Source organism: Spironucleus salmonicida, chromosome 1 (genome assembly GCF_000497125.1).
Source record: "Spironucleus salmonicida strain ATCC 50377 chromosome 1, whole genome shotgun sequence".
Classification (NCBI taxonomy): domain Eukaryota; phylum Fornicata; order Diplomonadida; family Hexamitidae; genus Spironucleus; species Spironucleus salmonicida.
The window spans coordinates 532,532-555,651 of record NC_090596.1 but is presented as its reverse complement, the minus strand read 5'-3'; the positions used below and the strand labels follow the sequence as shown (position 1 = coordinate 555,651).

General features: G+C 34.3%; 6 protein-coding genes and 1 pseudogene across 6 annotated transcripts; 5 read left to right on the top strand and 2 right to left on the bottom strand. All coding sequences in view use genetic code 6, as the record gives it.

Moving 5' to 3' along the window:
- Nucleotides 1–4,197: 4,197 nt before the first annotated feature.
- SS50377_20304 (Transmembrane domain-containing protein) lies at nucleotides 4,198–12,492 on the top strand (the record flags this gene model as incomplete). The annotated part of the gene is made up of 1 exon (XM_067904248.1): nucleotides 4,198–12,492. The coding sequence occupies one exon, from the start codon at nucleotides 4,198–4,200 to the stop codon at nucleotides 12,490–12,492; it is 8,295 nt and encodes a 2,764-aa protein (XP_067767730.1).
- A 1,151-nt stretch (nucleotides 12,493–13,643) lies between these two features.
- SS50377_20303 (Hypothetical protein) lies at nucleotides 13,644–14,747 on the top strand (annotated as a pseudogene).
- An 850-nt stretch (nucleotides 14,748–15,597) lies between these two features.
- SS50377_20302 (Protein phosphatase 2C) lies at nucleotides 15,598–17,337 on the bottom strand (the record flags this gene model as incomplete). Its single annotated transcript, XM_067904247.1, has 1 exon — nucleotides 15,598–17,337. One exon carries the CDS (start codon nucleotides 17,335–17,337, stop codon nucleotides 15,598–15,600), a length of 1,740 nt encoding a protein of 579 aa, XP_067767729.1.
- Nucleotides 17,338–18,067: 730 nt separating this feature from the next.
- Nucleotides 18,068–20,494, top strand: SS50377_20301 (uncharacterized protein; the record flags this gene model as incomplete). The annotated part of the gene is made up of 1 exon (XM_067904246.1): nucleotides 18,068–20,494. One exon carries the CDS (start codon nucleotides 18,068–18,070, stop codon nucleotides 20,492–20,494), a length of 2,427 nt encoding a protein of 808 aa, XP_067767728.1.
- A 222-nt stretch (nucleotides 20,495–20,716) lies between these two features.
- SS50377_20300 (uncharacterized protein) lies at nucleotides 20,717–21,106 on the top strand (the record flags this gene model as incomplete). The annotated part of the gene is made up of 1 exon (XM_067904245.1): nucleotides 20,717–21,106. One exon carries the CDS (start codon nucleotides 20,717–20,719, stop codon nucleotides 21,104–21,106), a length of 390 nt encoding a protein of 129 aa, XP_067767727.1.
- A 10-nt stretch (nucleotides 21,107–21,116) lies between these two features.
- SS50377_20299 (uncharacterized protein) lies at nucleotides 21,117–22,430 on the bottom strand (the record flags this gene model as incomplete). The annotated part of the gene is made up of 1 exon (XM_067904244.1): nucleotides 21,117–22,430. One exon carries the CDS (start codon nucleotides 22,428–22,430, stop codon nucleotides 21,117–21,119), a length of 1,314 nt encoding a protein of 437 aa, XP_067767726.1.
- A 49-nt stretch (nucleotides 22,431–22,479) lies between these two features.
- On the top strand, nucleotides 22,480–22,971 carry SS50377_20298 (uncharacterized protein; the record flags this gene model as incomplete). Its single annotated transcript, XM_067904243.1, has 1 exon — nucleotides 22,480–22,971. One exon carries the CDS (start codon nucleotides 22,480–22,482, stop codon nucleotides 22,969–22,971), a length of 492 nt encoding a protein of 163 aa, XP_067767725.1.
- Between the last annotated feature and the right edge of the window lie 149 nt (nucleotides 22,972–23,120).

Here is a 23,120-nt window from a genome sequence, read left to right as displayed (position 1 = left end):
CCAATCTGTTTTTCATGAGAGAATAGTATTTTTTGTAAAATAATCTGCATTTTAATTGAAATAAAGTTAAGTAAAACTAAACTAATATTATTTTTAATAAATTTTCAATTATTAATATAATTTAATAATATTAAGATAAAGAAACAATCAAACATTTATTATTTTATTTAATAATATTTAGTATTCTATGAATATATTATGCTTAAAAATATGGAAACATTAATTTGGTATTTCTTAGTTTTAATAATATTCATTTTCAGTCAATAATGTCTACAAAATTCCGTAATTAGAATTTATAATATACTACTTAAACTCTTGACTGAAATTTTTTATAACAAATATTATATACAAATCCTAATAAATAACCGGTATTCAAGTTATTTATTTTGTAAATTTTATTTGTTAATGATCTCAGTAAAAGAGTCACAATCATAACTTTCAATTGTTTAAAATTTATATGAATGATTGTAATTAATTTATAATATTTATTCAAAACGAGTATGAAGAAAATAGCAGATAAGTTATCTACACATATGTTTAAAAAGCTTATAATCTAATTATACTTATAGTCGAACCAAGCTGCATAAATAAAATAACACAGATAATACAATATATTTATATTTAAATAATGATTTAACATAGTGTAAATAGTTTATATACATAAAATAACAAAACATTTTAAGAATTTTTAACAATTAAGGCAATAAACATTTTGTAATGCTAAACAATATTTGATGCTTTTAAATAAATGGTATGATTAAAAAGATATAAAATATGTTTTAAAAGAATAATATATATTCTTGAATTCTTACCCCTTACACTTATTAAGACAAAAAGCAAATTAATACAGTTATGAAATTTACTCATTAGTTTTAAATTAATTATAAGAAATTATATAAAGATAAATGTTTTTCTGTTCAAAATATATCTATTTAAATATATTATAGATGATTAATATATAATTAATACTGATAATATTATTCTGTTGCCGTAATTAAAATTGATTAATGTAAATAAAGTTTATGGGGCATAAACTACATAATTTATTATAAGAATAAACATTTTATAAAGTAGAGTTAGTGGAATACTAAGTATTATATTTATATAGTAAATACGAATGGAAGAATTACTATAAATGTTTAAATATAAAAAAATAAATAACAATTAAATTAGATAACTAAAATGTACTATTTATAAAATTATCAAATACTAGAATTTATTAAGCTATGAAATATAATCATCAATTTGCAATAACTAAATACCAGAATACTATATTTAAGTAAGTAATTGATTACACGGTTATAACAATTTTTTATAAATTTGATTAAATAAATTATAATATCAAATTAAAAACTACTTGAACTAATAATTATCTTAAAAAATTAACCGTTACTCTTTTATGCATTACTAGAATTATTCCACCGAATGTTTTAGATTAAAAAATTTAAACATACACTATTTAATCACAATATGGCAAATTTATTTTTATAATATATAAACTCCTTAATTAAACAAATAATTTCTAGTTATTTTATTTGTAAAATTACTATATTTTTAAGTTTTTTCTAATAAATTTGTATACTAAAAGGACTATTACTAATGATTAGATAACTACAACATGTAGTAATTCATGTGGCTATAAAACTATAAGTTATGAGACTATTACAAATCACTATTTTTTATTATAGTTTTATAATAAAATGATATATTAAGACGATTCTAGTTCCATTTTAATATGTAAAAATAGTTTTTGGTAATTTAGTTATTTTATAGAATTGAATATTAGTAGATCTTCTTTTCATTGTTTATGTATATTTAAATCAGAATTTATTTCTATGACAATATATATTAATTATTTAAAACATTAATCTTTTTAATCATAACTCATACTTACAGTAGGTATAAAATTTAATAAATAATGATTAAATTATTTGACTGTATGCATAAGAACAGATTTGACAGAAATTTTAAGATTTTATATAATTTAAATCATTATTAAGGGACACTAATTTATTCTGCAAGCAGTTTAACTCTAAGTTGATATGGTTTTATACAATTTATACTCGTGGGAAGATTGTGATATACTTATAAATTTGATATAATTATTTAACTAGAACTTTGACAAAAAATAAATTATTGTATGTATATCGTTTATTTCTAAAGCTTTATTTAGTTCATATTTAAAATTTGATCCCAATATTATTTATTACTTTTATAGATTTATATTATTATTTAAATATTGAATATTACTACACCACTGTTAAATTTTCTAAAATGGACAGTTATGAATATTTTTATTATAAAGTAGTATAAAATTAGATTAAGGTTAATCAACAACTATATGGATATATCGTTTGACATAGGCAAAAATCATTTATGTGTGCAAATAAAACCGTTAGGATTACTTAAATCTTATTATCATTTAGAATGTAAAATGTATTATACAATTCGTTCAATTAAATTAGTTAAAACCAACCTCATTATTATATACTTATATTTATTTGACTATTTCAATTCAAGATAAAATATCTAATAAGAGAAATATACTGATAAAGTTCAATTGTAATTTACGTTTTAATACAAAGAATTTACCCTTTATTATTATATATTTTTTAAAATACTGAGCTATATGTCTTGTATAAATAAACAAGATACAAAATTTAGAATAATATTACTCAAATTGAGAATATATAAGTATGGACAAAGTTTCAAATTAGTTACTTATTTATATTTGTAGTATTTAACACTACAATTAGAAGAAAGCTCATTTTTTAATTCAAATTATGCTTAATTTGTAAATTAATTAATAGTAGCCTTAATTCTATATACATCATCGCCAATAATATATCCCTAAAATAATACTAAAATATGGAAATTTTCATGCATTAATGTTTAAGGTAAGTTATATGTTTAACAATTTATTTCATTTAAAAGTTTAAATTATATAGATTTATTTAATAAGAGTCAGATGATTATGATAAGTATTTAAATATATTTTTAGATCTCATTATAAAGAAAATCTTTATTCAATTTTTATACGAATTTAAAATATTAAGATTTTTATTTAGCATACGATCAAGCTATCAAAATAAATTATTGAGTAGCCGCGATAGTATAATATTATCAAATAAAACAGTACTATGTAAAATTCCAAGTTATACATTTAATTATACTCTAAAAATCAATACCAAAATTTTGTGTATAAGTTTTTAAGTCAATGGTATTTGACATACATGAATTTCTAATATGATTGATTATTTTAAATTAATCTCTGATAAATACTTATATCGTAATAAAATATTTGTTAATGCCTTAGCTTTATATAATACATACTAAATAGGATGGTAGAGATTAATTGGATGTTTATAAATTATAAATTTGTCAAAGCTTATAGGGCACTAATAAGTTTAAAGGCAACTGTTGTACATTTTATATTAATTTCTATATTAAATACGCATAACAAATAGAACTCTTACTCAAAGAAAGGCTATTGTATTACCGGATTGATTTCATTTAAAACTCAACCAATAAAATATATTATTATATCTTAAAATATTAAACATATAAATTAAAAATATATTTATAAAATATTAGTAGTTGATTCTTGCATTTTTGAATAATATATGCCATTATTTATTTAATTCACTATACATATATAAATCTTGTCACGAAACTTATCCCTCTCATATTTTGGATATCCTGTATTCTAAACTGCTATCTCTTTTACGCTTAAGATGCTCAATGTATAAATTAGGTAATTAGATAAACTTCGTTATGTAATACTGATATTTTAAGTTTATTAAACATATTCTAAATGATATTTATATTTTATTTATGTTATCAAAATATTATAATTACTTAATTTCAAATTTTCAAGCATATATATTATATTTAATATCAACTCTATGTTAAAATTAATCATTTATTTTATATGTTTCATATTATATTTTTTATTCTAATTATTAATCAGCAATGAATATAATTTTAATTTATTTATTAGTACTTTTTATACATTTTTACAATTTTAGAATAACTCTTGCTAAATTATATATTTGTCTATATATTTTCGATATTTTTACATTAAATTAATATTGATACACTAAAATATTAATTAAATATAAATGAAAACAATTAATTTTGCAGACAAATACTAAATAGATAATATTATTTTATCTAAATTAGCAATACTTTCATCAAATGTAGCTTTTACTTTCAAAAATACTAATATCTCACGAAAACGTGTTTGAACTTCTTGGTATCTACCCAGATGAATCATTTGCGTTAACAAACGATATATACCTAAAGAAATCTTTTTAAAAGGTTGATAATTTTGTTGGTACAATTGACGGTCAAACTTTCATTTTCGATAATCTAAAACTAGACACGTCAGAGGCAACAAGTGAAATGTTCGAAGAATTTTCAGGCGTTATTAGCAATTTAGCATTGCGTTTTGCACAGTTCGATACTGGAACTCCTACTAACGTTTATGGGATCTCGCAAAACTTGAAAGGCACGCTCAGCAAAATTTCAATTTAAGCAGAAATTTCAGTTGATGGTACAACGCCTTAATCGTATTTCTTGCTGGGCAGCACGGTCTCTGCGAGCATATCGGGCCTCTGGGCGAGCATTACCCTTACCGCCGCAGGGGCAAGTCAGACTCTTAATGTCTCATTTGCTAATGTATTTACAGCGTCAGTTGTGGATTCAACTTTTACATCTTCTTTCAATTCAGATGATCTTCTAAATAGTCATTTCACCGCACTTTGTCAAGCTAATAGCGCAGCTTCTTCCTCTAATATTACGGTCAGGACTAGTTTTAAGAATATATTAGCTCCAACTCTTAATATGTCCTTAGTTACAAATTCGTTTTAGTCTGCTCTTAATAATTATTAACTCTACGTGAATGTGAGCTTTCGTGACACTCTCAGTAGTCCACTTAAAAATTTGTTTATTATTTCCTAGTCATTACCAACTGGTGCTCTTCTTTCTTAGTTAAAAGTTACCGCGTATATTGACGCGGAAACAGAAACCTTATAAACTTTATCATTTTTACCTAATGTATAGAGCCTCACAATGGCATAATCATTTATTAAGTTTACTCTTAGTTCATCTTTTGCTAATAATTCATAATTTTAGATATTTTAAGGGCCAGGAAACTAGATTACAATCCGTAATACATCTTTTATCGTTAACGTGACAAAATTTGTTAATGGAAATTTTTCAACAGTCTCATAGTAACTAGATAATTCAAATATAGAATCCTGCTCTTTTTATATTATTTTTGATATGAGAGAGGTCGTAATTGCAAATATTTTTGTTACAGGAATTGTTCAATAAACTACTGGAACTAACTTAAAATATTCTAATTCATATTTTTCTGAAAAATAAAATACGTAACATAGCCCTACTAAATTAGAGCCAATAATTAGGAATAGTAATGGTGGAATCGTTTCGTTTCTAGCTTCATATTTCTTCATACAACAAGTCCCAGCTAGTATTTATTTATAAATGCAAAATGGATTTATCACCAATTATGAATCAATGAATGTCAATAATTGCATTATTATATTTAATATGACAATGAGTACTGGTACGAATAGTGAATATGCTATACTAGCTTAAAATGCAACAAAGACGGTTTTTGAAAATATTACTTTATAAGTTATAGCGGTATTAGAATATAGTAATTAATCATGGTCTGTGCTCGGTTAAGGTTTATCTTTTAATTAATACAAAAATATTGTTGTATATGGAAAAATATAATTTGATGGTCATAATTTTTTTATGCCAATTACAGTATTAGCATATACACTTAATGAATGTATAATTGAAAATATGTATTTAGAATATGATCTTATTTCTACTCCTCTAGGATAGATTTAAACTTATTAGTTCTTAATATTTAATGAGATAGGAGAGAATACAATAACAAACTTTATATACGTTGGTGTATACGTGAATTCAGATACTTTAGTTGCTTTTTAACCAGATGGTGTATAAAGTGGATTAAAAGAGTCTTCTACTATATAAATCATTTATTCAGACTAAAGAAATAGATTTAAATATGATACAGGTGCTTAAATATCATTGGGCCTTGATAATTTAAGAAATGTAGATTATATGAAGAATATAAATTTGTTTAATTAATCCGTTTGGTATTATTCACCAGGAATAAACACAAATTTACCTAGATTTAATTTTGCCTTTTAAACTGTGAATTGGAAATATGAAAAGTTTGATGGATTTAATAATGAGAATACAGAATTAGTTTCTGGCACTTTAACAAAAAATCATTTTCAGCCGAAGAACGGTCCCAACCTCTGCCAGATGGAGTGCCAGGGAACATGGACCTTCTGGGACACGCCGCCCACCTGCCTCAGCGGATTCACAGGCCCGCTGTGCCAGATCGACTGCGCGGCAAGCCCTTGCCAGAACAGTGGGAAATGCACCGACGGCAAATGCGAGTGTGTGGGTGGGTTCTCTGGGTTAGCATGCGAAATTGCGCACTGCGATGGCTGCTCCGAGACGTGCGAGCTAGTTCTGGGCGATACGTTCTAGTGCGGCAGAGCCTGTGTGCCTATGACCACCTGTATCCAGGGCACGTGCACAGAAAATATCTGTGTCTGCAACGACGATATTAGCTCCGGCATCGGCGATGCCGTCCAATGTAACAAGGAGGACTCATGCATCTTCGACGGATGCGGGGATCTGGGGGTGTGTATGAACGAGAAGTGCGAGTGCCGGCCAGTGGTCTCCATTGAAATCGACGGAACATGCCGCTAGGTCACTTTCCCGGAGCTGGGCGAGTGCGGTGTTATCGATGACACGTACGAATGCATTTCTTGTTTGGGGGACCGACTCGTGCCGCTGTGTGTGGACTGTATCGACGACTACAAGGAATACGACTCAGTCTGCTATCCAGTTTGCGCAGACTGCAATGGAGACTGCGTGACCATATCCGGTACAGAGATACACTGCTTTACCTGCCTGGACAGTTTTGCGGTGCCAGAGTGCAAAGAGTGCATACCGGACCACAAAGAGGCGGATAAAGTTTGCTATGAGATCACGAACGTAGGCAAGGGCGACTGCTGGCTGAAGGATGGCGCGACGGTGTGCGCCAGTTGCCTTAACAACTACGCCATGCCTACCTGCGCGGACTGTATCCCAGATTACTTGGAGAACAACGACATTTGCTACCCAATATGCCCGAGCACCGAGTGCCGGGGCGATGGGTGCCTTATGCCCACGAGCACAACTTTTAAGTGTGCCTCTTGTCTCAGCGGATTCAAAATGCCGGAGTGCAGGGAGTGCATAACAGGATATAAAGCAGTGGGCGAGTAGTGCTATGAGATCATTTAGGAGGACCAGGGAGACTGCTGGGACCAAGAGGGAGTGCCGACATGCGCCTCCTGCATCAACAATTACCAGCTGCCAGACTGCTAGCAATGCATACCCGATTATCTTCTTGTCAGTGCCGGCTGTCTGGAAATTTGCAAAGACTGCCATGGCGCCAAGTGCGTCATCACTGCGGCCGCTGAGGGTATCTGCGAATCCTGCGACCCGGGGTTCAAGATGCCCGCGTGCAAGGAGTGCGAAGCGGGGCACACCCTGGTGGGCTCGGCCTGCCTGGAGGTGGTAAATGAGGACAAGGGAATCTGCTGGGATGACGCAGGGACCGTCACCTGCAGCGAGTGCTTTAAGAACTACGAGGTGCCCTCGTGCCAGACCTGTAAAGCGGGGTACGTCGAGAAAGGGTCAGAGTGCCTGCTGCCCTGCCCAGGCGACGTCTGCTTTGGCGAGAACTGCTTGATTGAGGCAGATGGCTCCTACAGCTGCGACTCGTGCAGTCCCAGGTTCAAATCACCTGGGTGTTCAACATGTATTGAAGATTGTGTGTTTGTCGTGGATTAATGTTTATTATAGGTAAATTTTGAACGAGGCGAGTGCTATTTACTCGATGCCGATAGTTTTTGTAATTTTTGCTTCAATGGATTTCTTATGCCAGACTGTCGAAACTGCGAGGCGGGCTTCGAAGAGGTCGAATTCCGCTGCATGGAGATCTGCACCGACTGCTACGGCACGGGGTGCTATGTGGAAAGCGGCTCAAGCTCCTGCGAGTCCTGTCACCCCGGGTTTGCCATGCCTAGCTGCTAGCAGTGCGGCGAGACTTTTGTGCTTTACGAAGGGGCGTGCCACCCGGGAGTACTGAATGCGAACGGGAGCTGCATCGAAAAAGATGGTGCCACTCTCTGCATTTCGTGCGACCCAGCTTTCGTACTGTCGCAGGATGCGACCCGATGCATCCCCGAGTGCACGAAGGCCAATTGCGTCTACGGGTCGTGCCTAGTGGATGAAGTCTGCGAATGCGACCCTCACGTGGCAGGGACTTGGTGTGACTCGTGCATTCCGGAATACGGAGTGGCGAATGGAGCTTGCTACAAGGTCCAGGAAACACCCAACGGGACCTGCTTCTATAAGGAGGACGCCTCTACCTTTTGCACCGGCTGCGAGGCAGGGTTTGAACTTTCGGCGGACAAATCTTTTTGCTTCTTCCAATGCACAGCTTCCAACTGCATGCACGGAGATTGCGTAGATGGGAAAGGCTGCGTATGCAATAATGGGTATTCGCAGCACGATGGGTGCCTTGACTATCACTGCGACTTCGACTCTATTAACCCATGCGAAGGCCTTGGCGAGTGTGTAGGTAGCGTATGCGCGTGCTTTGATGGCACTTAATCACTGCAAAACACATGCTACCGCTGCAATACCGTAGTAAACGGAAGGTGCGAAGATAACGGAGTCGTTTGTGAGTATGGCTGGAAAGGCCTTAATTGCGACGTTTTCGATTGCCGAGATTCCGCATATTCCTGCGATGCTAGCCTATTCGATAACACCTGTATAGGCCCAATGTGCCATTGCGCGTATCCGCATCAGATGTATGATGGCGACTGTCTAGACTACTGCGAGTTAGAGTACTACGCTATGTATACCGTCATTGCCAGAATAAGCATCATATAGTTACCATTTGAAAGCGAGCTGGTCAACTTAGGTTCTGTCTTGAAAAAGGATCCCAATGGAAAGCAGGTTAAAAATAGCTGTATCCTAGGCTGTTTAGGTTGTCTGAGTGTCGGTGGGAAGCTTGAATGCAATCCAGGAGTATAGTTTGCTAGTGTCCCGATAGCCGGTGCTACCCTTAGTATATGCTCAGGCTGCAAGCCAAATTATTCAGGCGACCACTGCGAGGACTGTGATTCCCTAAGTGTGGCGAAGAATGGATTCTGCTATTTGAAGTGCCTTAGCTGCAATGGCGAATGCTATTTTAATGATCAGGCCAATATCGAGTGTTCAAGCTGCGACGTGGCATATGCGGGGACAGACTGCTCTACTTGTGATGATGGCTATTTGATGGTCGACGGAGAGTGCCTTTTGAAGTGCAAAACTTGTCATGGGGACTGCTACATCTCGGCAGGAGGGATTCTCTGTCACAGTTGCACCGAGGGCTACAGCCTAGAATCTGCGTGCTAGGGCTGCGCTGCCGGATACCATAGCTACAAGGAGCAATGCCTGCGGGAATGCGATACTTGCGACTACGGCACCTGCTTCTACTACCAGCACACCGTCGTGTGCTCGGCCTGCCACAACGGCGCCGAGCTGTCGCAGTGCAAGAACTGCCGGGAGGGGTTCGTGCTCCACGAAGGCCACTGCCAGCCGCTGATCCCGGGGACCGAGTGCGTCAGGGTGGCCGGGGCGGTCGTCTGCCTGTCGTGCAACGAAGGCGAGTACCTCATCGCCGAGTAGTGCTACCCGGCCTGCAAGCTGCCCTTCTGCCGCAACGGCGAGTGCTACGAGTCGCCAACGCCGATCTGCTCCTCGTGCTATCCGAACTTCCAGATGCAGCCCAACGGCTCGTGTCTCGAGATAAGGCAGCACGAGGGCGGAGTCTGCACCGTCGAACAAAAACCATTATGTGACTGCTACGAAGGCTACGGAGGACCCATTTGCGAAGCTTGTTCTTAGAATGCAAATTTTCTAGATGACCGATGTTTTTAAGACTGTAAGGTATCCAGTATGACCTGCCACGGAATCTGTTAAATCTCCTTTGGTTATAGCTAAGTTGTGATCATTTGTAGTGAATGTCATATTGGATATCGACTTCCAGGTTGTCAGCTTTGTGTAGACGGTTTTAAGCTCAATGTCGATAATGAGTGCAAGTTGTGCGAGGATGGGTGGCTAGATTAGTCAATGTTGCCAGTAGACGTTTCTGTTGTGCTTGGGGAAGGCTGTTATAAAAAATGTATAATTTGTGAATAAGGTGATTGCTGGTACTAAGGTCCGAGCATTAAATGTGTGTCATGTTCGCCTGGGTACTCTTTTACAAACAATTGTTAAACATGTGAATCTGGGTATACTCTAATAGGAGGAAGATGTTTGGTGTTGTAAGACACACCGGATGGAATTTGTGGTGAATATTCAGATTAGGTATGTTAATCTTGTTAATAGGACATGGCTCTTCTGTAATGTCAAGTTTGTGAATCCGGACACGTATAATATGATGATTAGTGCTACGTTCCGTTAAGTTTTATGTCTGGAAATTGTATATCCTTATATGAAAGCGAATTTATTTGTTAAGATGAATCAATTTGTAAAGAAGGATATTTATTTTTCGATGAATAATTTTGTATTGAATGCAGCTCTGAATATATATTAATGAATTTCACATGCTGGATATAATTGGCAAAATATGAAATGCTTTACTCTGGAGATTGCTTATAAAATGCTATTACAGGATAAAAATTATGTTTAAAATGTGCTGATTCATTCACAGGTGTATATTGCGATTAATGCAAAAATAATTTTATTTAATGTCAAAACTTTTTATGCTGTGAAATATCAAAAGAAATGTAAGAAACTGGTATCTGTCATAAAGAAATAGGTGGATCTTTTATTTGTAATACTTGTGCTACTGGTTTTCACATGGTAGATCAACTTTGTATTGGTAAGACACCAAATCATCTTCATTATCTTTGGCTGCTTTTACTTTTACTATTAATTATAGCAGCAATACTTGCAGTATCTTTAGGATAACAACACAAGCTAAAGCTATTCAGATACAAATTTAAAATTAACATCAACAGAATAGTACGTGAGTTTTTCAAGATATTTTGTGGAGTTTTCTTTTGTCAAATAATAGCTCTTTGTGTTGCGCTATAGGACGCGTACGTGGATGATATATATCTTTACTCTGCCTCTTTAAGTCTCGGCTCATTCCCATTTGCCTTCCTGCTGTTCTTCCTATAGGCTCCAAATTTAGACAAATTTTACTATCATAGTTATACAGATTTCTTCATGTTCCTGTTCGGGGCGGGGCTGGACTTCTTGTTCCAGATTACTGTATATTTATTATTACCAGAAGCGATGTCCGTGTCCCAGACCATCTTCAAGTGCTTCTCAGCGCCATTTTCCATGCTGCTGTTTACGTTCATTCTGAAGATGAAGTACAAGTTTTCCCAGATGCTGCTGCTCTTTGTCGCAGTCGCGCTCCCCCTGTACTACGCCTTGCAGACGGCCTTCAAGGATGTTTTTACCAATCCGTACATGCTGACCGAGGAGTCCGTGCTTACGCTCATTCTGGCGATCTTCGAGACCATGTTCGCCACGCTCTGCCAGGCGTCCCAGATCCTGTTCCTGCAGAAAATCCTAGGCTCCTACTCGGAGATCCAGGTTATGATGCGACTGGGCTTCGCTTTCTTTTTGCTGTATTTTTTCCACACACTGCTCAACTTCAAAGAAATAATTGAATCTGTGTCCACTCAGCAGGATAGCTTCATGATTGCGGTCACTTTGGTAGTGATCATGAACGTACTCATGCCCGTCACGCTCATGTTCATTTCGCCCCTAGCCGTCACATTTAACATGGTGACATCGGCAGTCTGGGTGGAAATTATAGACGCGCTTTCTATTGGCGTGAAGTAAGGTTAAAACTTCTACCCATAGTCTATTTATCCTATGGTTTTTTGTATTGTTATGTTTATAGTTGTTTTCGTTTCTTTAGTTCTATATTACCGTATTATGAATCATTCTTTCGAAAAATTTAATCAGGAAATAAACTAAAAATAAGAAAAAAAATCTTTTATGATGCCATTTATTAAGATGAAATTATTATAAAGGTAAGAGTATAATGATATGAACGGCATAAGAAGTATAAATCCGAACTCATTGAAGACATTTATTAGAAAAAAGAATATTAAAAATACATTTTTGCCAACTAATATGGATGATTTTATTTGTATTGATAATGAAACTGGCTAAGAAATTTAATTTATTTAACCTAAAATTTAAGATCCAGCGAGTATAAGTAGTGTAAGTCTATCAGACTACGTCAAACCAAAACTTCCAAAACCCAAACCAAATCCAACTAAATTGAATAACATGGTAAATTTATCAGGATTATCCGAACTATCAGATTCTCATCTTATAAATGCAGATTAATGAGTATCCTATAATGTTGTTAAGTGAGAAATTAATATTACTTAGAGTTTAATTGATTAATTTACTTCATATAATTTTTAACATTATTAAAATATCAATATAATAGTATATTATTAAATAACTATCACATTTTATCAAAAATGAGCTTTTTTAATACTCAACCAAATTGCCTATAGTATGCAATTAGTTATCCCATTTTCGTTCCATATACATTTATTAGTTATTTCCTAATCAATCCTTAAAAATAATATTGTTTTAATTTTTTTAGAGTCTTATATGTATTTATGGTCATATATTACAAACTTATATATTATCTGCACTAAACAAACAATCTAACTAGGAATAATATAGATTTAATGTTATGTAAATAATTTTAAACACTTACTAATTAAATTGTAATTTCAGTTAAGATTAGCATCAAGTAAGAAATCAGATGCTATGTCTATTGATATTATGGATAATAACGTACTTTTCAAATGTAAATAGTTTGAACAGGTATTTAATTATATTCTCTATATACAGGTACTGTTTAAAATGTTGTTTGCAACAAATTTTATTATACAAATTCTCCAATTTATTATATAGTTCACGATTCGTATTTTTACAATATCATGGTTAGGGATCTCGAATCTTGTAGTTAGTACCTCAGTAGAAACAACCAATCTACAGTTTTATTCTCTCGACTTTCTATATATTCTATAGATTTAATTTCTTTATATTACCTATTTTCATCACATCACAGATAGTAAAAGCACCTAGAATAATAAAACCAACCCAAAAGAACATGGCAATCTTAATATTTGATTCCCATTAATATTTACATCTATATATCATCTATTATGATTATCAAACTATTAATATTCAGTACAATTTGATCAATAATCATCTTCTATTCGGCAAACAAAATAATATACTCCCTTTTATATGTAAGCAATAATTGGGTATAATAAAGTCCAGCTTCGCAAAGTTTGCATCTCAGCTTTTATTAATTTTATACGACTTAATTATTGAAAATACCAATATAAATCTACTAAAATTCGTCATAACCACTTCTTTAATCGAATTAATTAAATTCCTATACGTTTTTCGTTACAAAATAACAGTAATCTGAGCAAAATTTCCAACACTGCTCAACGATAAGATCACAGATATTTCTGCACTGCGAGAGCGCCCGGGAGCTTTTAGTGGGCCCGTGCGTGCTCTATGAGGAGTTCGTGCTGTCCTGGAGCCAGGTGCTGGGCCTGATCCGGCTCTGCCAGAAGCTGGGCGCCTTCTGCCTAGAGACCGTGGACGGCAGGTACACGTTCGCGCCAGAGGTCAACGTGCTCGAGCAGCTCAAGCTGGTGCTCTTTGGCCAGGCGCTGGCTGACTCGCGGCACTTAGACCAGCAGCTGAACAACATCGACCTCGACGTTCTGAAGCAGTTCACGCAGCACCCATTCCAGGCGTACGTGTTCTTCGTGCGGAAGATGCTCAAGACGGCGCTCCGGACGCAGCAGTTCGCTGAAATCGCGAGGCACGGCCTGGTCATGCAGCAGATGCACGAGTTCCGCTCGCAGAGGGCGGAGGAGCTGGCAACGGTATTCGCGCGGGACCCGGCGGCGCTTCAGCGGCACCTGGACGAAGGAACGGTGCTGCCGTTCCTGCTCCAGCTCGACAGGGTGAGCTGCGGGAAGTGCCTCGCGATGCTGGACCTCTTCGCCCTAGAGCCGAGGAGCGGCCACTTCCACGCGCAGTCCAAGCAGCTGAGCCGGCTTCTGGACGGGCCGCAGCTGGCACGGCTGGTGCACGTGCTCAACGAGCAGAGCTTCGCGAAGATCAGCCAGGTGTCGAAGGGGGTGATCCAGCTGATCCCGCCCAGCACCGCACTCGACTCGCTCCATGCCACGATCCAGAGCTCGCGCGCAGTGTCGATCCAGAACTAGTTCCTTCGGTTCAACTACAACGTGCTGGCCAACTTCTGCATTAGCGTGCTGCTGAAGAACTTCGAACAGCTGGAGGCCTGGCCGTACGACTTTGGCGACCTGCTGGTCCAGTTCGAGTTTGCGGCGTTCGCGCGAATACTCCCAGAGACTAAATTCCGATCAGAGCTCAAGAAAAAAGCTCTAAGATTTCCGCCTCTTTGCGCTATTGGGTGGTAATTGCTGATTTGGCATCTGAACCTGTCGGCAGGTTCCAGCACTTCGAGAATTCTGCTGCTGCTAGCATTATAATTGCCAGAAATGCATGAGTTGTATACTGAATTTTAGGGAAAATGAATAGTCTAGGAAGGGCTAACTAGGCTAAATCTGGACTGCATGTAACAAATTCTTTATGATGGGCCAATTTCTACTTTTCAGTCCGGAATTGTCTCGTCAAAAATGCCAGATTGCTGATTTTTAGAGAGGATATTTTAGGTGAATTGGGTTAAAAGCTTGATTTTCCAGGGTACCGTGCACTGGAAGTCAAGTCATATGAGTGAAAAATTCAATATACCGTATTTACAATACCTAATAATGATAAGTTAATTTTAGCCAAAATTATTTTAGTGAAAACGAGTGGCGTTTATGATAATATTGTTATTATATAAATATAGTTTTTACTAGTTCACTAGACTATGATGTTCCGTGACGAATGTTTGCGGTAGAAAACCTTGGCTTATGTGACAGAATATGGGTGGGCAGTTTAAATTGCATTTTTCAGTGGCTAGTAATGAGATATAGCGCAAAATATTCTACTCTCTGCAAGAAATCTCCTGCTGCATTTTGTGCTATTTTTGCGTTAACTTTTACGAATAGTAGTGTAGCCTATATTTGCTTTAAATTATAAGTTAATTGATTTTGGGCAAAATTATGACCTAAAAGATGAATTAGAAGTACATAATTATTAATAATCTATCCTAAACATAGTAATAATTGAACTAAATTAATGTTAATAATATTTATTTGATTACAACAGTTATATTCCGATCGTTTACAGATAGGCCGTATATGGATTCAAGATAAAATAATAAGTAGTAATTTTTCAAATATGACTGCCTAACCAGTATCCGTATTGTTTATTTTTAAAATAGTCATAGTATCACTATAATAAGATGTGAATTTAATTTATATTATATTAAAAAATTTGTCACTTTTTGTGTATAGAAAGTTTTTTATGTATAACTAAGTATGATACAGTCTTCTTGTATCTTTTAGTTGAGTGTATCTTTGGTTATTATTAAACTTATTAACTTAAATACTGTTTGGGTCTCATGCTCTCCACTATGCGTAATGAAATATCAAAATCTTCTTTCTGCTTATCGTTTTCAAATGATGTATATTCCCTGCAATTTTCAAAATAAATCAGCGGCGGAATTGGCATTTCTGCAAATTTCATGTAAATTTCATCGATATCTTAAATATCGTTAATTCGATAACACGGAAACTTAAGTGTGAAATCGTCCGAATTACTACATCTCACTATTTCTTTGATATTTTATTCATTATAACCTCGTATTTCTGAATAAAATTTCCCCTCGCCCATAGTTCTTGATTACGTTACATAAACATGACCAGGAAATTTTGTATACAGAGACATTTATTAGTATGACTAAAATGTAAGATTAACTATTTAATCTCTATCGAGCTCCAGTTCAGTTATTTTTGCATCTGGAAATTTATGTCTTATTAGGAGTTGAGTATATGTTGAATTGTCGTATACTAGAAAATTACCGAGGTTTTTAGCAAATATTCTTGGATAAGGGAAAGTTTTAGAGAAAGTATTTAGTGGGGAATCTATATTTTCAACTAACAGGGTATTAAAATTTCTAGGTGGATAGTCCTCAAAATTTGGGATTACCTGGAATAGAGCACCGATATTATCCTAGCCCCAAGAACGGTATGAAATGGCTATAAGTGTATCTACTATTTTTTTAGAAAATGAACCATCCTATTTGACAATTTAATATCCGGCGTCTTTTTTGCCAAAGACATTATTAAACTCTGAGATATTCTCTTTCCCATTGAACACTTCAATTGCCAAATTTTCTAGATGGGAGTTAGTCTTCATAACTTTATGGGGTTTATGGCAGAGACAATTTATTATGTTTACTATCTAATCCGTTGTAAGCTAGTCTATTACTCCATCAGATGCAGCAAATATCCATTTAACGTCTTCTGAAGGCACTGATTGGAAGTCTGGTGTTGCAATTGCATCGTTTGATATACGTTTAAAATCTTTATCTCCTATAGCTCTAGACATTGCAAGGCCGGTTTGTAATCGAAATAATTTATTACTGTAATCGATTTTACGTCGATTCTCAACATGAATACGATAACGCTCGCAGTGTAAATTAGGCTTATGGTCGATTGATTCTACTACACGCCCGTCTTTGAGGCCAACTATCACCCGAGAGTCTCCTATATGGTGTATTAATGCTTTACCATTGCGAATAATCACGCCTGCGAAGGTAGTGCCAGTTGATTCCCATGAATTGCATACAACATCTTCCATTTTAGCTAATGCATTTACAACAGCAGTCTTGGTTTTGATCTTTGGCTCCGCTTTTAATTTTTTGGAGAGAGTTTCAACATAGTGATCCTTCACATACTAGCTAGCTTCCGAGCCACCATGACCATCCATGACACACAGAAGTTAAAAGCCTTCTTCACTGTGGATAAGTGTTCTATCTTCAGCATGATCTCTTCGGCCGCAAATATGTTCTGCTTCTGCAGGGCTGAATATTGGCATAGGCTAGTCTTCGGATTAGTCAGACAAATCAGTTGGGTATATCTCATATTTACTGTCATAGTCTGGATAAAACAGTCGTGGCTCATAGTAGTCCTCATATGATTTGCTCTCTGATTCGTTAGATTCTTCTTAATACATTTCAAGGAGTGTAAACAAATTAATAATTTTAATACTGTATTATATTATCTATGTATGAAGGCAACAGATAAATCAGATTCTGCAAGAACTCTAATTCTTATATATTAATAAATATATAGTTTTCAAGCTATTAAATCAATTACAATTTCCTTTCCAATTGCTATATAGTCGTTAAGACAGCTAAAATAACATAACTTTAAATCTCGATTTCGAATTCAAACTAAAAATAAACATGATGGAATTATCTTATGCTTCAGTTCATGAAATATTCATTAATATCAGTTTTAATTTATTGGACCATTATTGTGATTATTAACATTGTTATCATTTTGTCTTTCTATGTCTATAATGTATCTATAATTTAAGACGTAGATTATTCCCATTTTCTCGAGCTAAGCTTTGCATGGATAAAATATACTATAATAATATTAATGTTATTTCGACACTAAATGAAAACTTGATAAATAAGTATGATAATAGATAAATTAACTTGGTACTGGAATAAACTACAACGCAGATAGCTATCATTTTTCAGAATATGAAGTTATATATATTCTTACTTTTAAATTTTTTTTAATAATAACGTGTAACTTAATGCATCTGTACTGAGTCTATAATACTCATAACCTCATTATAATTTGAAATTTATAATAATAATTATTATTATTTATAAATATAATAAAATAACAACCCAATCCTATTCTATTTCAAACCATTCCACTCTACTGAAATGCCACCAAAGAAAGCAACAATCAAATCGTCCAAACCGATTTAATAAATACCACAAAAACGTCCTACAATGATCGAAATTAATTCCTAAATGTCGGCTAAGTCCAAAAAGCTCTACCAGTCACTGTTTACTCTTATCGACAAGCGCGACTACCCCCAAATCTATAAATCTGCATCTGAGCTGCTCTAAGCGCACCCAGATCATTTAGACGCTCAATCCTTCAAAGCATATGCTATTTACCATATGCCGGCTGACCAATTCGCTATTGTCATCGATTTCAGCCCAACAGAGCAGGCGAGCGCCAACAAGCCACAGCAGACCCTCTAAACCTGCGGATTACGCCTCCTGCAAGCGGCAGCCCTCCACTCAAAAACTGAGTCGCACCTTCCGCTCCAGCTACTCGCCAATACGTACAAACAGCTCCAGAACTACTCCGAAGCGGCGTCACTTTTTGGGCAAATTCTCGCGCAACCGCATTGGCAGACGAACGCGAATTTTGCAAAAGAACGCGCAGTTTGTGCGTTTCTGAGCGGCGAAAAGGCAGCTAATTTCTTCGAAAAAAGCCTCAAATTGAGCGACAAATCAACCAAAACGCTCAGCCTGAACGGCTTGTAAATTGCGAAAAATGAGCTAGATTCGACCTATTTTGACGAAATTAGAGATTTAATTAAAAAGGAAGGGACTATTAGCAGAAGTGGAAAGGAAAATTGGGATGTCGAGGCGGCAGGTTTGAGTTAAATTGGTTTTTACAAGAACTTTCTGCAGCGCCAGAATGACAAATCCGGCGCAATCGCTGATTTGGAGTCAAATTCCGAACTTTTAGACATCGAAAAACGCGTTGAGTTGCTTGTGCAGCTACAAATTTCGAGCGTTTTGAACGGGGAGTGGAAAGTCGAATTGTTAGCGGAAAGTGTGAAATTGCTAATTTCCAGAAATCCAGACAATCTTTTATACGTCAAAATGCTCATAACGACTGTTATTATCCAACATGAGAGCTACGAGTTTATCAGTGAAAACAAAGAGAAACTACTCATTTTCGACGTTTTGGACATCGTAAATCAACCTTTGAAAGCTCAAGTTTTCGATATCGTCAACTCGCTCGCGACCTCACAATTCCAGAAGCTCCAAATTATCGTCAGAGTCAACAAGTTTGTTTTCGACGAAAATTTCAGATTTTTGGTCGCCGAACACCTCAAAATCAACAACGTTAACTCGCTAAAAATACTTGAAAAATTTACTGATATAACGCCACATTTGCAGGAAATCAATAAAATTGTGTGCACTTTTTTGGAGAAAAACTGTAAAAAGACGATTTTCGCGCTCAGTTTCTTACTGAAATACACCTCTTGCGAAGTGTAAAATGTCATGGGGTGGTTTAAAATTAGCAAGTTTTTGAAAGGAAAATTCGATCAAAAACTTGATTTTAAGGTTGAAAAAAGCGCTTTGAAGCAATTTCAAATTACGAAAAATGACGAATTTTTAACATATGCTAATGAAAAATTTGAAGAAGTGGAAACTCAAAATTATTTCGAAATCAATAACTAGCAAATTATACAGGAAATTCTGCTTTTGAGCGAAACGCTTTCCTTCGAAAGTTAAATTGAGGCGCTAAAACTTGCAATTTTACTCGATCCCAGAGACCGCTTTTTGAACGTTTTGCTGAGTAAAAAACAGGCAAAATACGGTTTTTAGACCGACTCGGTTCTTACGTATTAGAGGTTCGTAGCACGCACAAATGCGCTGCTGAATTTATTCGAAATTCAGGACCAAAACTGTCTTCTGGAACTCGCTGTATCACCCGGAAAACAATGCATTTTGGAGGTTGCAAATGCGGTTTTGGACTATGAAGATGGTGCGAAAAACAGCGAAAAGGTAACGAATCCTCGTTAACCGCTTATTTAGCATTAATTTTCCGATGAAGAAAATTCATTAATAATACATAATAATATAACAAATTTACCACTCCAATTAAAATGTATTGTAGAATTAATTTTGGTATTTCATGAATAATAATAGGATATACGCGAACTATTTTTAGTTTCTTTAAGTAAGTATTAGGTTGACACCTACATGCAACTGTTAGATGGATATAGCAAGGATTTGCTAAAGTAGAAGAACGTATAGTTAGTTTTGAGTGCATTTTAGGACGTTCTCGAGAAGATTTAAGCAATTCCAAACGATGAATTATAGAAATTCGTTGACGTTTACGAACCACTTTTCGACAATTTGCACTAGAAAATATGGGCGCATCACACTCAGCTTGACGGAATCGAATACGAAAGATTAGTCGATTATGACCCATTCTGTTTTGATTTGTTGAAATAGTACTTAGGAAAAGGTAAAATTAGACTTAACAAGAAGATCGGGAAGTTTATTCAGAAGGCTGTACAGGCTGGATGCTAGTTTGAATGTGGGGTTATCTAGTGAAGGGCTTTGCAACATTGTATATACTAATATTAGTATGCTTTTAAGCTCAAATTGTGTAGCGTAAAAGTATATTAAATATATATAATAAAGATCTAAATTATAAAATTCAGATATAATTGTCATAAAAATATATTATTAGTATAAAATAATATTAAAATTTTGGAAAGGGAAATAGTTCTTAATGATAAATAACTCTGTATATGAGAAATTTCCGCTATAAAAATGGATTAATCCTCCTATTTGCATTCTACGTTACTAAACACCTATGCACCTAGAAGAACCTTTGTATCTCCGTAAAGAGTGCTCGATTAACAATAATTTTCAGCTAATAAGCTTCGTTAGAATATAGATATTTTACGCGCTAGATAAGACAGGATAAACAGTCTTTAAAAGGAACGTGAAAAAGATTCAAAGACGCTTCAGTATATAAGATATCTAGAAGAAGTTGAAGAAGCGAAAATGATGAAGAGATATTACGAAAATAAGGAAATTGTAGTTTAATCAAAATGGAAAAAACCAAATCAGCGTTCCCTCGTACGATTTTTGGGGACACGCCCTGTTTCCAAAGGTTCTCCTTAGAGGTCTATATCTGATTTAAGTTATATCGAGTGAGTTGATCATGTCACTGAATTATTTCAATATCTTAGCATATCTCAAACATTCTGTCTCTAATAATAGAAAAATTCATAAGTTTACCATATACATTAAGCTTCTACACCTTCTTATTTTAAAAGCAGCTATTAATTGCATCCAAACATTCTTTTACTAAACGTTTCGTATCAAATCTTAAATCTCCAAAATCTTCATCCTTGATGTAAATATCCGATTCCTAAGTAATATCATTTAGTTCAATAAGCCCGTAACTGAAATTTTCTACTAATCCACTTTTAGTAAACGTATTTAGCATAACATATAATTCTGTAATAACTGCTGGAAGCCTGGTTTCTTTTTTGGATATTGATAGAAAATTTTCTTGTAATTCTATAAGTTTTCGCATATGACTGTTGGGACCAAATAAGCTAATGCTAGCACCTCCAAAATGAAACTGGTCATAGTCGAGTATTAGAAAATCAGGTTATTTGAATTACACTTAATAATAAAAATTACTTTAATAACTCTTTTTAAGGTCGTAACTATTGCAGTATACTTCTACATTAATTAATTCTGAACTAAGAAATTTTATTTCTCGCCTTATAATTCTGGATATATTATATATTATAGTATCTATAGTGTTAATTTCGCCTATTTAACCAATCTCGCAATATTTTTTTCCTTCTAAACAAATACCATTATCATCAATGAAATTGAGAAATTCTCCCTATATTTCGGCTTACTAGTCGAAAATCTCATCTTCTTCATATTCTACATCAAATTTACTAATTCTTGCCGTTTGTTGAAAATAAAATTTCACTGTGGAAAAAATATAAATTTTAATATCTTATTCTATATTTTTGGATAAACTAAATACTCCTGAGTCAATTGAGTAAATAAGTGGTGTATATAAAGTTTCTTATATCGTTTTTTAGCCAGATAATGGCCTAGTTTAACAAGGTGATAGAGGTTTTCTTTGTTGTGGTTAACTTATTTAGGCTTTTAGCTATTAAATTTAAGAAAGTTCTTAAAAATATTGCTTTGTGAAAGAAATTCCATTCGGAGAAACTAACAGATGATCAGAAGTTAGAGGTTAAACTGGTGTGGAGATAATATTAAATGGTAGTTCTAGATCATCTGGTTTAATTAGAAAATCGTTAAAAAGTTTCATATACTTATCTGTCTCTTCCGTTGGAAAAAATTGGTTATTTTAAGCAAGAACAAAAGTTAAAATATTCAATGTTAGTTTCGATTAAGATTTAAGTTGAATTGGATTAATTTCTTATTTGGTTGTGGTTGAAAGTCTGGGAGGCTTAGTCAACCTAGATGAAGGTATGGAGATCATTTTTATAATAATATATATCATTATTATACATAAAATAAAATTAAGTGTAATGCAAAGTATTGAATTTGATTATTTCCTCGAAGCTCTAATGAACCTTCATAAATTTTAGCCAAGTTAAAACTATTTAGATATTATTTATGATGGGTTTATGGATTATTTTGAATAAAAAGACTTAAAGAAACTATAAAAATTTATGGATAATTTGTTACATTAATACCCTAAGGAAGAGTGCTGGAATGATGTAATTTTAGGATTTATTGAACTACTGTTAGATTGTAACTGTATGGATAAAATATACGAAGAGAATTAGGTGTAAATTGGTTTACTACAAGGATAACTTGATTCCAGAAATACTATTATTAAAAATTTAGAAAATTTAACAATAGATGAATATAAGGTTTAAAAATTTATGGATGATGCATACTAAGGTCTTACAATGGAGAGATAAATTAATGAATCTACCTTTACTAAAAATAAGCTTGATTAATTATAAAAAGTATTTGTAGAGTTTTAGCAAAAAGTTTCAAAGATTACTGAGTGAAATGAATCAATATATGTTATAAATAAAAGAATATTGATTTAAACAAAAATTCAAAATTATTTTATAACTAATTAAATATGATATTACTTATACTGTATTATCTTTATAGAATCTTTTGTGTTTTATTTTCATAATAGTTATACTATATT